Source organism: Haliaeetus leucocephalus, unplaced genomic scaffold (genome assembly GCF_000737465.1).
Source record: "Haliaeetus leucocephalus isolate CR32 unplaced genomic scaffold, Haliaeetus_leucocephalus-4.0 Scaffold245, whole genome shotgun sequence".
In the NCBI taxonomy this organism is placed as follows: Eukaryota; Metazoa; Chordata; class Aves; order Accipitriformes; family Accipitridae; genus Haliaeetus; species Haliaeetus leucocephalus.
The window spans coordinates 370,676-383,743 of NW_010972681.1; the positions used below are offsets into that span (position 1 = coordinate 370,676).

General features: G+C 47.7%; 1 protein-coding gene across 1 annotated transcript in view; it reads left to right on the forward strand.

Moving 5' to 3' along the window:
- The window catches only part of DCTN1 (dynactin 1), an 83,206-nt gene that overhangs the window by 21,601 nt on the left and 48,537 nt on the right, over positions 1-13,068 (forward strand). The window contains exons 3-6 of the mRNA XM_010568486.1: positions 2,127-2,375; positions 3,551-3,781; positions 7,125-7,203; positions 11,217-11,248. Coding sequence (XP_010566788.1) covers positions 2,127-2,375; positions 3,551-3,781; positions 7,125-7,203; positions 11,217-11,248 — 591 coding nt within the window. The remainder of the gene's footprint in view (positions 1-2,126; positions 2,376-3,550; positions 3,782-7,124; positions 7,204-11,216; positions 11,249-13,068) is intronic.

The window sequence follows — 13,068 nt, forward strand, 5'->3', positions numbered from 1 at the left end:
TTCCAGCTCATGGTGTTCAACACACCTACAGATCTTACCTGGGCTGCAGCTGCCCATGGCCACCAGACTGGCCAGGAAACTGGCAAACATAAACCAGGATGGATAAAAAGGATAGCGATTGGTTTTAAAATCGCCGAGCAGGAACCTTTCTATTCAAATGGTGAATCTTACTTTTCCTGGCTTCTTGTTTTCTTAGAGTTTTGCTCTCATTTTTTATAGCAAGTGGGACATGTTGATTTTACAGCTGCAAGTATTTTGCAGAATATTGTTGCTAGTCCTTCTGACAACTGAAATGATCCAATATTTTGGTAGACATTTATTTAAGTATGTGGCATAAGTTTTAGATTTGAGGTCTTGTTTTTGTTTGTTTGCTACAAAATGGTGATTGATTTTGGTTTTTATTAAAAGATTATTTTGTGTTTTTGATTTCTGCCAATTGTATTTGGATGAAAAGTGGAATTCAGTTTTGTGTGGAAAACTGGCGTCACAGTTCTTAGTCACAAAACCTCCTGAGCATGATGGGTATATTCTGTATTCAAACCCAATGCATCAGTATGCAAAGGAAGGCAATAATTTGTTGGTTTGTCTGTTAGCAGTGGTGATTGAGGTTTCTGCATGTGCCAGCCAGAAGCTTTCAAAATACCCTTGGATCTTTGTACAGGCTGAAGCCTCCCTGCCACTGCAACTGCTGAAAACCCCACTTGGTGTCTGGCTTGCTGCTCTGTCTTCACATCCATCAGCTTGAGAGTGCCCTTCCTCAACTGTTTTCTGTGTCGTGGTTTGGGGGAGTGAAAGCAGCCTTCTGTTCTCATCTGAATAAAAAGTATATTCTTTCACTGAAGCCAAGCTCAGCAGCAATCAAAACAAAATATTTTCTACACAATAAACAGAACTACTGACAAATGGGATGATGCAAATGCCAAACATGTTTCATTTTAGAGACCGCTGTAGGGACAATGCTGTCCTGTCGGACTGAACTATGGAACTTGAGCTGAGCAAGGCAGTCAAATATCCCTCTCCCTTCTTAACTGTATTTAAAAGCAGTAGCCTTTTAAAGGCATCAGCATTTGGGGAGGGACTTTTAAACAACTAAAAACATATAGTTAATTTAGCTCTATGGCAGTACAGTATAAACATCATCTATTTTGGGCTTATTTTAGAGGAGGAGGCTTTGGGGGGGGGGGGGGGACCCCAATCCCTTCTTTGTCGCCCCCCCCCCCCCCTTCATTACCATTTAAGTAAGACTGAGGGTCTCAAGTGCCTTAATCATGTTCCTCACACCCATCACCTTATCGATGCTCTAAAAGAATTGATCAGTGTAGTTAACTTTCTCTAAACAGAGGGGTACGTATCAGGGATGGCAAGCTTGAAATCTAATGATGCACACTGAAATTTAAGTGTGGATTAATATTTATAATGATAATGCCTTGAAAGCCTAATGAATTTACCACCAGTATTTTCTGCTTATCAGCATCCTGATAGGAAGTGCCGTTACCAATGGGCACCCCAGAGTCCTGGCGCAGAGTGGGTGTCAGGAATACAGTGGGAAACTGGTGTGGGCGGGTGGTCTAACTCTGGGACTGGTGGTGGGCCACCAGGTCCTCTTAAATCCCGACAATAAGAAGGGGTAGGAAAGTAAACTATATCAGAGATGGGTTGTCTGTTACTGAGCATGTAATGCAAGAGGCTGGAAAGCTGTTGGCAGTTTCTGGTATAATGAAAAAAGGATGGAGCAAGTGTAGGTTAAGGCAAATGTGACTGCACTAACATCTGCTACTTCACGGTTGGTTTTTTTTTTTTCCCCCCTAAAGCTTATAAAAAAACCTTATAAATTGGGTTCGTGAGCCTGGCATGTCTATTAAAAGAAGAACAGTAGTTAATGGTGGTTTTGCCATTGTTTGTGATTCCCGTTTGGCAGCCGTAATGGAAAGAGTTACCTTTTGCTGGCTCCCGAAAAGAAAGGGTGGTGGAGGTGAACGGGGACCAACCCCTCGGGCTGTGTGGGACCCTGCAGAGCCCAGGGTGAAGGGTGCTGGAGAGGAATGAGACACTGACGTCTGAACCGTGGGTCCATCTCTCTGCACTAGCTGTGTTTAACTTGCTGTGCATCTCCTCTCTGTCCTCAGGCATCCAGCACCGGCACCAGGATGAGCGTGGAAGCGAGCAGCAAGCCCCTGAAGGTGGGCTCCAGAGTCGAAGTCATTGGGAAAGGGCACCGCGGTACCGTGGCTTATGTCGGTGCCACTCTGTTTGCCACGGGAAAGTGGGTCGGTGTCATCCTGGATGAAGCAAAGGGCAAGAACGATGGGACTGTGCAGGGCAGGAGATACTTCACCTGTGAAGAAAACCATGGCATCTTTGTGCGGCAGTCACAGGTATGCTTCCCTCTGCTTGCTGGGCTTGTCTCAGGTATACGTGGCTTGTCGGTTGCTTGCTTAAATAGAGGAAGATAGCCCTTTGCGCCCACGTGGGGAGAGATAAAATAACTTTCCTTTGCTTCCAGAGAGCACGATGTTTCTGGGACTCTCCATCTTCCATCGTGCGAGGGAACAAAACAGCTCCAAACGCAGACAGAAGCCTTTCCTGGAGGTTGTGCTCCTGCCAGAGCTGTGGTTTGTTCCAGTCTGACACGCAGCTTCTCTGCACATTTCATTGTGTGTCTCAATTAGCCCGGTTTATGGGGTTATCGTGGAATATTTTCAGGTGAATTGGGTGAAAAAAGTTTGGTGAATTCCAGAGAGCATGGAATGGTTTTATTTTGCCTCCAAAATGAAGAGTAAAGTCTGCCCACTGTCTGCTGCCTCAGAGAGTTACCGGCTGCATCATCTGTAGCAGATGAAGTTTGGGACCGGTATCTGGGTATTTACCTGGAAGTAAAGTCAGAATTTTAATTAAATAATGTGTACCTTAAGGTATATAGAATCCGTGACTTGGGTTTAGTTGTTGAGCTTTTGCTATTTATGTACCATAGGTAGGAACTAGGAGCTTGTTTATGTACAAACAAGTCTCTTCCATTTTAATTTCCTCTGTGTAATCTTGAAACATCACAAGCACAGCACAGTGACACTGCTGTTGAGTCCCACAGGTTTGTGTGCTCCAAGCCAGGTGTCACAGTGAGAGACGTTCAGCTCCTTTTCTCCTTCCCTGGCACAAAATGACTGGTTTAAGTTCCACCCTGTAGCATCTCGGCAGCAGAGTGCTGAGAGAGCTCCTTCCCGCTTCCGCAGACCTTCCTTCTACCCCACCAGACCTGGTGACTTGCTTCCAGGACATTGGCAGTGGGCAACTGAGGAAGCTGAACACGAAATAAGGGATTTTAGGAGCAGAAGTCCTGGGGTGGATCCCAGCATCCTCTGTCCTGGCCATCAGAAGGGCCTTCAGGTCACGTGTGGTCAGAGGGTGCAGTAACGGTTCACTGATGAGAAGTGAATGTTCTCTGGTGGCTGTTTTGCTGAGACTTGTGGACCTGGCTTCCTTGCTCCGTCGCTCAGCCTGGCCTGCCAGCTGGAAAAGTAAATAAGTAGTTTACAATTAAAAGTTTTGTCTGCAGGACCAGGACGCATGGCACTCAGACCGGGTGGCTGGAGAGGAGCTCATCACACAGGGCAGCCTGTTGGCAGGTCTCTACCCATCAAGCACTTACGAAATCCCAGTGCTGGCAGACCAGGGGGAAATACGTGGGCAGTTACTGTGCTCCAGGCGTAGTGTGGCCCTCTGCACCCATCGGACATCTGGTGATGTGCAGTGGTACACGTATGTCCTGTGGTGCTGGCGTGGGCAGGTCAGTGTTGCTGTGCTTGCCCGGGACCTTCAGAGGAGTTTCCATCTCATCTCCTGGTGACAGCAGGGTGGTGGTGCAAAGGTTCCTGTGTGTGGATTTGCACTGGGGTGTTTGGGGGTCAAACTGAAGGGTGCTCTGTAGTGTCTTCTCCTGGGACTCGGAAACTGCTGGGTTGCAGGAGCTGGCCCGAGGGAGCTGTATAGGAGGGCTGAGGCTTGTTCCAGGGTCCGACAGCCACCCCTCGCTGTGCTTCCCCTTTCTTGCTCTGGTCTTGGAACGGTTGGGGTCTTTGTCTCACGTGTCCCCTCCTGAGCAGCGCACAGTTTGCTTAAAAATAAGCTGCTTTTCCATGGTGATGGTGAGTAGTTTGTCTCTGCCCACTCTCCCCTGCAAAAGAGCAAATCCCTGGGGTGTGTGTGTGTGTGGAGAAGAAGCGCCAGTGCCAGTAGCACTGACCGTCCCTCTGAAACCATGATGTGTGTGGAAAGGTGAACTTGATGAGCACAGGGGAGCACAGTCTTTGCGGAGCTTATCCAGCATGGATTGCAAATCGCAGCAATTCCTACACCTGCCTCATGCAGCAGCTGCCGAATCGGCGCAGGGCCATGGCTCTGTGCTCTCCAGCCTTTTTCTCAAGCTCTTATTGCAGAGCGCAGCTTCCCAGAGGGCTTCCAGCACTGGGGCTTAGTGAGCTGGTGAGTCAGCCTGCACCAAAAGAGAAGCCCAGCAGAGGCGGTGGAGGAAGCTGCCCAGGGTGTGGGCGGCCAGTCACCTAAGTGACCATTACGATTTGGGCATTAATTTTTCAAGAACCGGGTTTAAGATATAAATGGAAAATGGCAGGATTCCCTTTCAGCGCAGTTAATGATCTGCTTGTGCTCTCTGCTCTAAATCTGTCTGCTGCGTCCTCCCATATTTCATTTCTAGGTCTCCCCAGCATAGTGGGTGGCTTTCCTGTGGTTACACATGGTGTGAGACACTGAATGTCAACTAATCTTTCTCAGGGGAAAAAAATTTATAAATGAGAAATGTTTTTCTCGTTGCTTATGAAGCAGATCACCTGCATCAATGGAAGCACATTTTGTTAAACACTTGTAAAGTGTTTTTAAGAATTTCCAAGATTAAGTAACTTTCTGTTCTCCCCTCCACTTAAAAACATATTTCAAGAAATGAGCACCAGTAATACCAGCATCAATAAAGCCTAGCAGTATTCTTAGCCTTTTAATTTATTGTGGAGTTTCAGCTTTAAAAATGTACTGGTGGGGAAATTTCAAAGATTTTAGGTAATTTTTTTTCTCTATTTCATGCAATCATCAAAGTAGATCCCACACAGGGATTTGATGTTGTGCTTTATCTATATAACAAGCGTATGGATCGAACCTATGCAATACATCCGCTCCAGACCGCTGGAGTTACTGCCCACTGCAGGGGAGGTGTGCGTCCCAGCAACGCCTCGCCGTGCTCTAAGGGAAGTAGAGAGCCAAAAGAACTGAAATAATCACTAAACCATTTCTCACTGTTGCGCCTGTGCTTGAAGCAGCATCCTACAGGGAAGCAGGCGTGGGTATCTCTAGCTGAGAGGTGGTAGGGAGTTTCATGGTGGAGACTCTTAAGTGTGGTAGCTCTGGGGATGTTAATGTTTCCTGGCAGAGTGGCCGTCCCATAGCCATGTCACACCGTCCCCCTGAGAGCAGCCTACTCGGTGTCCCGGCCAGCTGGAGGGGAGGGAAGCTGGCTGCGGGGGGGTTGGAGCTCGGTGGAGCTGTGATGGAGGCACTTGCCGCCTCAGGCTGCGGGACCGAGCCGGGGGTGTTTTGGCTTGCTGTGCGGAGGGTGGGTGCCGCGGAGGGGCTGTTGTCTCTCTGCTTCTGACCATCCCCTCCCTGCTTGTTTTCCAGTTAGCAGGGGGCTGGAGCACTCTTTCGAGCAGCTGTGTCAACATGGACAGGCGTTTCCAACGAAGTGTTTGCTCATTATCTTTTGGCAACCTTAACATTTTGCCTGCCTGGGACTTGTATTTGGGCTCCTAATTTTGAACATGAGTATTCTTTTATGGTGTGTGGAAACATTATCCTTGATTTTGACCTCAAGTGGAGCTCCTTTTCTGCTCCTGCTTGGCATAGGAGCTCATCAGCTTAAATCTGCTGCAGCAGCGCATCTGGTATGTTGTTGCACTTCTCCAGTCTAACGCAAAAGCAAGCCCTGTTCTGCTTCCTACCACCTTCTTGTCATTACCCATCTCCCAGCAAGTCTGGTGTGGCCAGCTGAGTTGTACCTGGTGGGGAACCCTAAGACCACTCAAAATCCCACCCTCGCTTTGGATAAACTCCTGTGCATGACCTGGTGCAGCAGATCCCCTGGGATGCCATTTCCATAGTCCTTGGGTCTGGTTTTGTCATGCTGCTGTGTTTAGTGAAACATGAAAATCTGTGCATTGCCAAGTCACTCCGAAGATCGGGTGTGCCTGGCTGTGTCAGATACCCACTTTCAGCAGGATCCAAGGGGCACTTGCCTTGTCCTCGCTTTTAAAACTGTGGTTTGAGTATTCTCAGCCTTGGTGCAGTTGTCATGATTTCTGTGGCATAATTTTGCTCAGTCTCCTTGCTTCTTTTAATTTAAGAATACATTCCTGGTACTTGGGCATCTTCCCAAAATAGAAACTGTGACTGACAGGTTTACAGATTATTTTTATTTTTAAACTGAACTCCCAGGCTTAAGGTTGTCACGGAATGGATAGGGCAAATACCTGTCAGGAACAACTTGGGTAGTGTTGATCTTCTAAGATGAAGGGATGGTTCTCAAGAAGTGATCTAATCCTTTCCAGCCTTGTTTTCTATATTTATCAAGCAAAAATGTGTCCAAAAATAGTTAACAAAGAGAAAACCCTAAACCTTCAACCCTTAGATAGCTTAACAGGGCTCAAACCTGAAAGTATTCCTGTCTGTGCCTCCTAGGGTTCCCTAGAGAGCTGGGCAGCTTTCAGATTAAAAAAAACCCAAACCAAACACCCTCTGTTGGCAGTGTTGCATTCTGAATCACTGAAGTTGCTCAGTGTCAGAGAAAAGCAGTTTTCCTTATGAAGAGAAAGAAGAGTTTTAAATCAACTTTTGCTAAGACAACACAAAAAGACAAAAAAAGAGCTTTCTGTCAAGTGTCAGTAACTTGGAATAACTGTCAGACCAAGGTTCATAAACTGATTTCTGTGTAAAGTGATCATGGAACTGTTAAAGATGTTCTGGGCTGTCGAATCCTGAGTTTTGACTTTTTTTATGGCCTAGGTGAATGACCACATTCTGGATTTTTGTTTGTTTGTTTGTAATAATAGTCGTTATACTTTTTCCAGATCCAGGTCTTTGAAGATGGAGCTGATACAACATCCCCAGAAACGCCAGAATCTGCTGCCTTGAAAGTCCCCAAAAGAGGTACGGCTGGTCCATTTTGCCCTGAAACCTCGTCTCTCCCTTGGTCTGGACCAGACAAGGTTCCACTCCCGAACAGGCGTAGGGGGTCCACACGCTGGGGAGGTGGGCGCCAGCTGCCGAGGGGCGATAGCGTGTATTCCAGGGCTCTGTCCTTGGTTTGGGTATGCACTCACCTCCCCCCGGCTCATCCACCTCTCCCATTGTCCTCTCTGCATGGTCCTACGTAGTCTTTGGGGTCCACAGAAGGAAGCACTGCATGCAAAAGTTCTGTCCTTACCATGAAAGTCTGTCTGGTGGGAAGCAAGTGGGAAATCCTTCCTGGGGGGGGTAGGCACATGGAAGGAAGACTTGAACTGCTCTGGTGCTGTGAAATTGCAGCTTACAGGTCACTAGTCCCTCCAGGCTGTGCCTTATTCCCACCTCTTTGGCAGTGAATGCTTTCCGCTCTGTGTTCAGCGTTCCTTCCACTTTTTCCATTGTCAGGTGGCTCTGTAATAGCTCGCTTTGTCTGGTACTTTGACAGGCTTGCCTCCCTTTGAGGTCTGTTTTTGTTGAGTAATTATTTAGTGGTACACTTAGGGATCCTAGCAGCTTGCGGAAAAAGCTCTGATGGTTTCCTGTCCTGGACGCCCTGTCGGCAATGCGTGCCAAGCTGGGGATTTCTGGTGTGTGAAGCGTTTGTTGAACACATGCTTAACAGTTCAGAATAGGGCTTGATTTTTTGTTGTTTTTTCCCCTCTCCTGGCCAGTAGAAACTAAAATTCCCCTTTGCTTGGCAAAACAAAATCTACTCTTCGGCTGTATAAAATATGTCCAAAGGCATCAGAAGGGGGTGATGATTAGCCCGAGAAGTGGGGCGTTCCCATAAGACATTAATTTTTGTCCGTCCCATGAGTGGAAGGGAAATTTGAATTGGCATTCATGTCCTTTGGCATTCTGCCTTCACCTTCTCCTGCAGGGAGCTCCAGGCTCCAACAGCTCACTGCCACTGTGGAGAGCTTGGGTTTGGTACAGCCCAGCTACTTTAATTCATCTCTGCTTTGGATCCTGCAATTAGCATGTGCAGCTGAACAGAGAAACATTTAAAGGAAGCCAGTTTAAACCCCTACCCCTGAATTAAGTGCAAAAAAAAAAGGAAACTTTTCTACTTAGTATATTAGTCTGAGTGTTTGGGGTTTTTTTTCCAGAGTGCAAGAAAGCCCAACCTTTCATGTGCAGCTTCAGCCTGTTCTTTGGATGTACTTGATATTAATAGTCAATGAAAATATTCCTTAATGTTTTTATGGTCTTTTCACTCTTTCTCAATTCAGACTTTCCAGCTGAAAATTCAGTTTTCCTTGTTCGAATTCTGTACTCATTTAGGATAAGAAGCTTGTGTGGAGCCATGCAAGCGTTTTTTTTCCCTGATGCTCCTGTAGGTCTGAGTTTTCTGGATGTGTGTTGGTGGACATCGCCCCTTTGAGTGCTGAACCTGTGCAAAAGCCACAAGCCTTCCAGCGCTGGGAGTCTGCTGTCGTTTTTCTCATCCTGCAGTTATTAGGAGCTAGGGAGAAAAGGCAAGGGCTCTTTAGACCCTCACTTAACATCCTGAGAATTCAGTAGCAGCTGATGCTTCCTTGAGCCGGCGGACGGGAACGTAGAGACCAGAAATATGTTAACTACATAGAGACAGGGTAGCCTTGGAAAAAGCAACAAACCAAACCTCTGGGTTTAGTGTGGCTCTTCAGCAAATGTTGCTGCCGTTTAATTTCACTACCTCTGTGTGTGTCTGTACAATGAATCTCTAAATCCTGTGCCATCTACCCCCTCATTATCTGGAAGTCTTTCCAAAGCTCTAATCTACACTGTCTACTGCAGAGTTGTCTCTGGTTCTTCTAAAACCTTTGTCTGGGGCAACCAGCAGTGACTGCAGCATCCAGAGGTGTACGGCTGCTTTCTCACAGCACACCGCTGTAGAATTTTCAGTACTGTCTCTCCTTTCTCAGTACATGCTGAGGTTTGTTGTTGCTGCCCAGCAGCATTCACTGAACTTCTACAGTGATGCTCTGGCCCCTTTTCGCCAGCTGCTGGTTCTTCCACTCAAATAGAGAAATGAGTAAAGCACAAGCAGTTCAGGTTACCCCTCCTGGTGTGCAGATCAGTATTGCTTCCTCTGCCTCTTGCTGCTCAGAGCCTGTTTCAGGGCAGGAGCCCATGAACGCCGTGCAGGAGGAGAAATGGGTGCGTTTAGCTCAGGTTTGAGGGTTGCAAGATGGGTGTCACCAGCATTTTCCACTGCTGTCTGCAGGCAGCAGTGCAGCTGGCCTTGAGTACCACCAAGTGACACTCGTACTGTGGGAGGGGGCATTGCTTGTGAGGGTGGGACGCACACACGAGCTCCAGTTAGTGGTTGATGGTTGAACTGGTGAGCGTAGGGGCTGTGCCAGAGCAGCACTGGGTTGGGCCAGGCAGCAGGGGCATGGTGGGTGAACACTGGCCAGGTCTTGGGGGGCGAGCCCCCTCGGGGTCCCGTGGCAGGAAGAGAAGGGAGCCCAGACACGCAGGCTCGGTGTTGGCCGCGATGCTCGTTGGTAGGGATGCGGGCGTTGGGATGCGGCTGCTTGCCAGGAGTTTCCATGGAAACGGCAGCGCCGGCTGCTGCAGTCTGACTGCGGTGGGTGATGCAGAGATTGCTCTTCCCATAGATCCAGCACCTTCCTCTCCCAGGCTAGCAGAGGTGTGAGGTACCCGGTGGAGGCAGCTCCTATGTTTTTTTATGAGGTGCTTCTGCAGCGTTTGCTGTTGGGGTGATCAGTGTCACCGTTGGAAATATTAAACCCTGGTGGAATTGCAGCTGGGAGAGGAGGGAGGCAAGCAGCCCCCATGGCTGTGAGCTGCTCGTGGACCCCCCGCACATCCAGAAATGGAGCAAAGGATGTAATTTAGCCAAACCTGCAGTGGTTACCTGTGTCTCTGATGCACACAAGCCAAGATTGTGCAATCTGGTTCCTCCACAGTCATGTCCGTGGCACTTACTGTGCTGTCCAACTGTGCACACCAATAATCCAGAGAACGAGGGAGAGATCCTGAATTTGGGGGGGGGGAGTTGTTTGAGCACTGGGGTTTAGCCCGCTGCTGACACCTGCCATCCTGCCATAACAGCCAGGCTCTGTAATGGGGTGCTCCATCAGCCCTCTGTCAGGGTGATAAAATGGGAGCACCTCGTAACAGCCGGCACCCCACGAGTTCAGCGACCTGGAGAAGGCCAGCGGCCGAATTGTCGGTAGATGTTCCTGGCGGCCGCCTGTGCCGCAGGAGGTTTGCGCTCTGAGAAATGGGAAGGACCAGTCTGCTGAGCTCGAGCCCTGTCAGGGCTGTGGGCTTGGGGCTGTGGGTGCCCTGCTCGGGGAGGTTCCCTGAGCTGAGGTAGAGAGCAGAGGGAGCAGAGCTGCAGCTGGTCAGTTTGGGTTTTTTTCCGAGTGGTCTCTTGTACATCGACCTTGTGCATGTTCAGATTCCTGACCGCATACGGACCGGGATGGAAACCTTTTATTTTGCTGTGTGAAATAAATGGTCTCTGGACCTGTATTTCTGTTGATGCTCACATTAGGTTCTCATTTGGAATCCAGCTGATTCGATGTGGTCATATGGACCGATAGACTGCCGTGCATTTCCAACAGAGAGAGTGCTCTGAAGATGGCTTGGGGTTCTCTGAATTGCAGTAATTTAACTAAAGAAAAGCAGTGTAGCCTGACCTAGTTCTGACACATGTGTCTGAATGTTTGGCTTTCTCAAACTGTGCCAGCGGATCTAATAAGGGAGTCCCTGTTCCTCCAAACCCGTACCCCATTGTACCACCGTTTCCTGGTTTATGCTGGTCTCTCCTTCATGCCCACTTCCCTAAGAACACGCGTAAACGGTCCTTTCACTATGCCTTGACGCTTCCTGGACTGCAGAGACACTTAGTATGCGGGTCAGGCCAGAGGCATCCTTTGGGCCAAAGCTCATGGTTCTGTTTCTGTTTTTCTTTACAGATTCCTTGGATGCCACCAAAGCCAGCAAACTGGTGAGTGCTGAGCCCATGACTCTGCAGGCTGCTGAAACAAATTCCCTTTGCAGCGAATGGTTAGGGGAAGAAGCAGACTCGCACATGCCACTCTTACTGACTTACCATTAATTTTTATCACCTCTCTAAAAGCTCCATTTTTCAACCCTGCAGGAAGAGCACATGAAGACACACACATACACAAAACATACAGAAAGGACACAGTTTTGCCAGCCTGTCTCTGAGTTAGCCCTTTTCAATTCAGTGCTCTATAATAAAAATGCCCGTGGTGAAGTGCATTTCTTCTGAAAGCCATGGGAAACAAGGCCATATAAAAAGTAATTTTCAGCTAATGACCAGAAATCAGTAAGTTACTGAGGAATAAAACCCCAGCACAGTTTCCTGTATTACACGTTTTATCTAAGTTCAATCAATATTGCAACATTCACGCCCTGCATGCCTCTTGGCTGTGTTTCTTTAAATAATGACCCTTACAGCCTGCAGGAAGAGCGTATTCCTCAGGATATTTGAAATTAGCTTTCTCTGGCTTACATGTTTGGCTTACAGAGAAACAATGTATACTTCTGACTATCCAGAAATTTCAATGGCTCTTGAGGCATAAATGGGTACATGTTGTATCCGAATGTGATGGGTATTTCCTAAGGAACAGAAAATTGGAGCAGGTACCTATCTTCAAATACTTTTGATCCCCAGACAAGCACAATTAAATAGGTACTTAAGATTAAAACCACAAAAATGGCCATGCATGTATATGGATACTGAGGAATCTGTGGTGGTGCTGGGCAACACAGTGAGTTTGGTTTGTGTGTGCTTTGCGATAGAAGCTGGATGTTTCTTAGGGACAGACTGGTCCATCTTGTGTGTTGGCAGCTGTGAAAAAGTAAATAGCTTATCTGGAGATAAGGGGCTTCTCCTTGTTGTCCTCTCAGCTGCATGACACCTGCAGTTCTGCATTAGGGCAGCTTGCGAGCCCAGTCTCATTCCTTGAAGTTTCAGGTAATTACCGGGAGCGGCAATACTTTTCCCCACCTTGATGCAGAGCCGTGTGTGGATCCTGGTCAGCCTGTGCAGTGTCGGGATCTGGCCACAGTTGGAAATGGGTGATGGACCAGCACTTTAAGGTGCTCCGGGGGTTAATCGGGCTCAGATGCCTGGGAGGTTGTGCCTTGCCTGCACTCTGAGTTAAGCTGACTGCCAGAGTAGAGGGTGGAGAAGAAATCCCTCTCGTCATATTAAAGGGATTTGCAGAATTTTGCAGGGGGTGCTTTTTTCTGCTGAGTGGGGCGTGACTTACCTACTGGCATATCTGGTCTGACGGGCCTTTTCCATTGCAGGGCCTCTGGCACTGGCGGCATCTTTTCCCCTTGTGTTCTCTGCCTGTGATGCATGACATTTAGTCTCCTGTTTTAATTATACACTGGAATTAATGTGCAAGTTGCTAGGTGAAACTGAACAGCATGCCTTGTAAAGGAGGTCAGACCAGACTACCCTTCCTTACAATAAAGGCTGCAAAAGGGAGTCATGAAGCATTGGAAGACAAATTTTTAAATTGTTTCAGAACATTTGAATGAAAAGACAAGTATAATATTTATGAAGTGGAAAAAATCTTAGTGTTCATGACATCAGGATGCTAAAATAGGAATCATTCTTTAAATTCTTTATGCTGCTCACATTCTGAGGAGGTTGCAGGAAAGGAGATGAGCCAAAAGGGTTTGCACCCAGAAGGTTTAAGAAACCCCAGATTAAATAGCTAATGTACCTTCTGTCCTTAAGCATCACTTTTTTTTTTTTTTTTTTTTTTTTTTTTTCCCTCCCAAAAG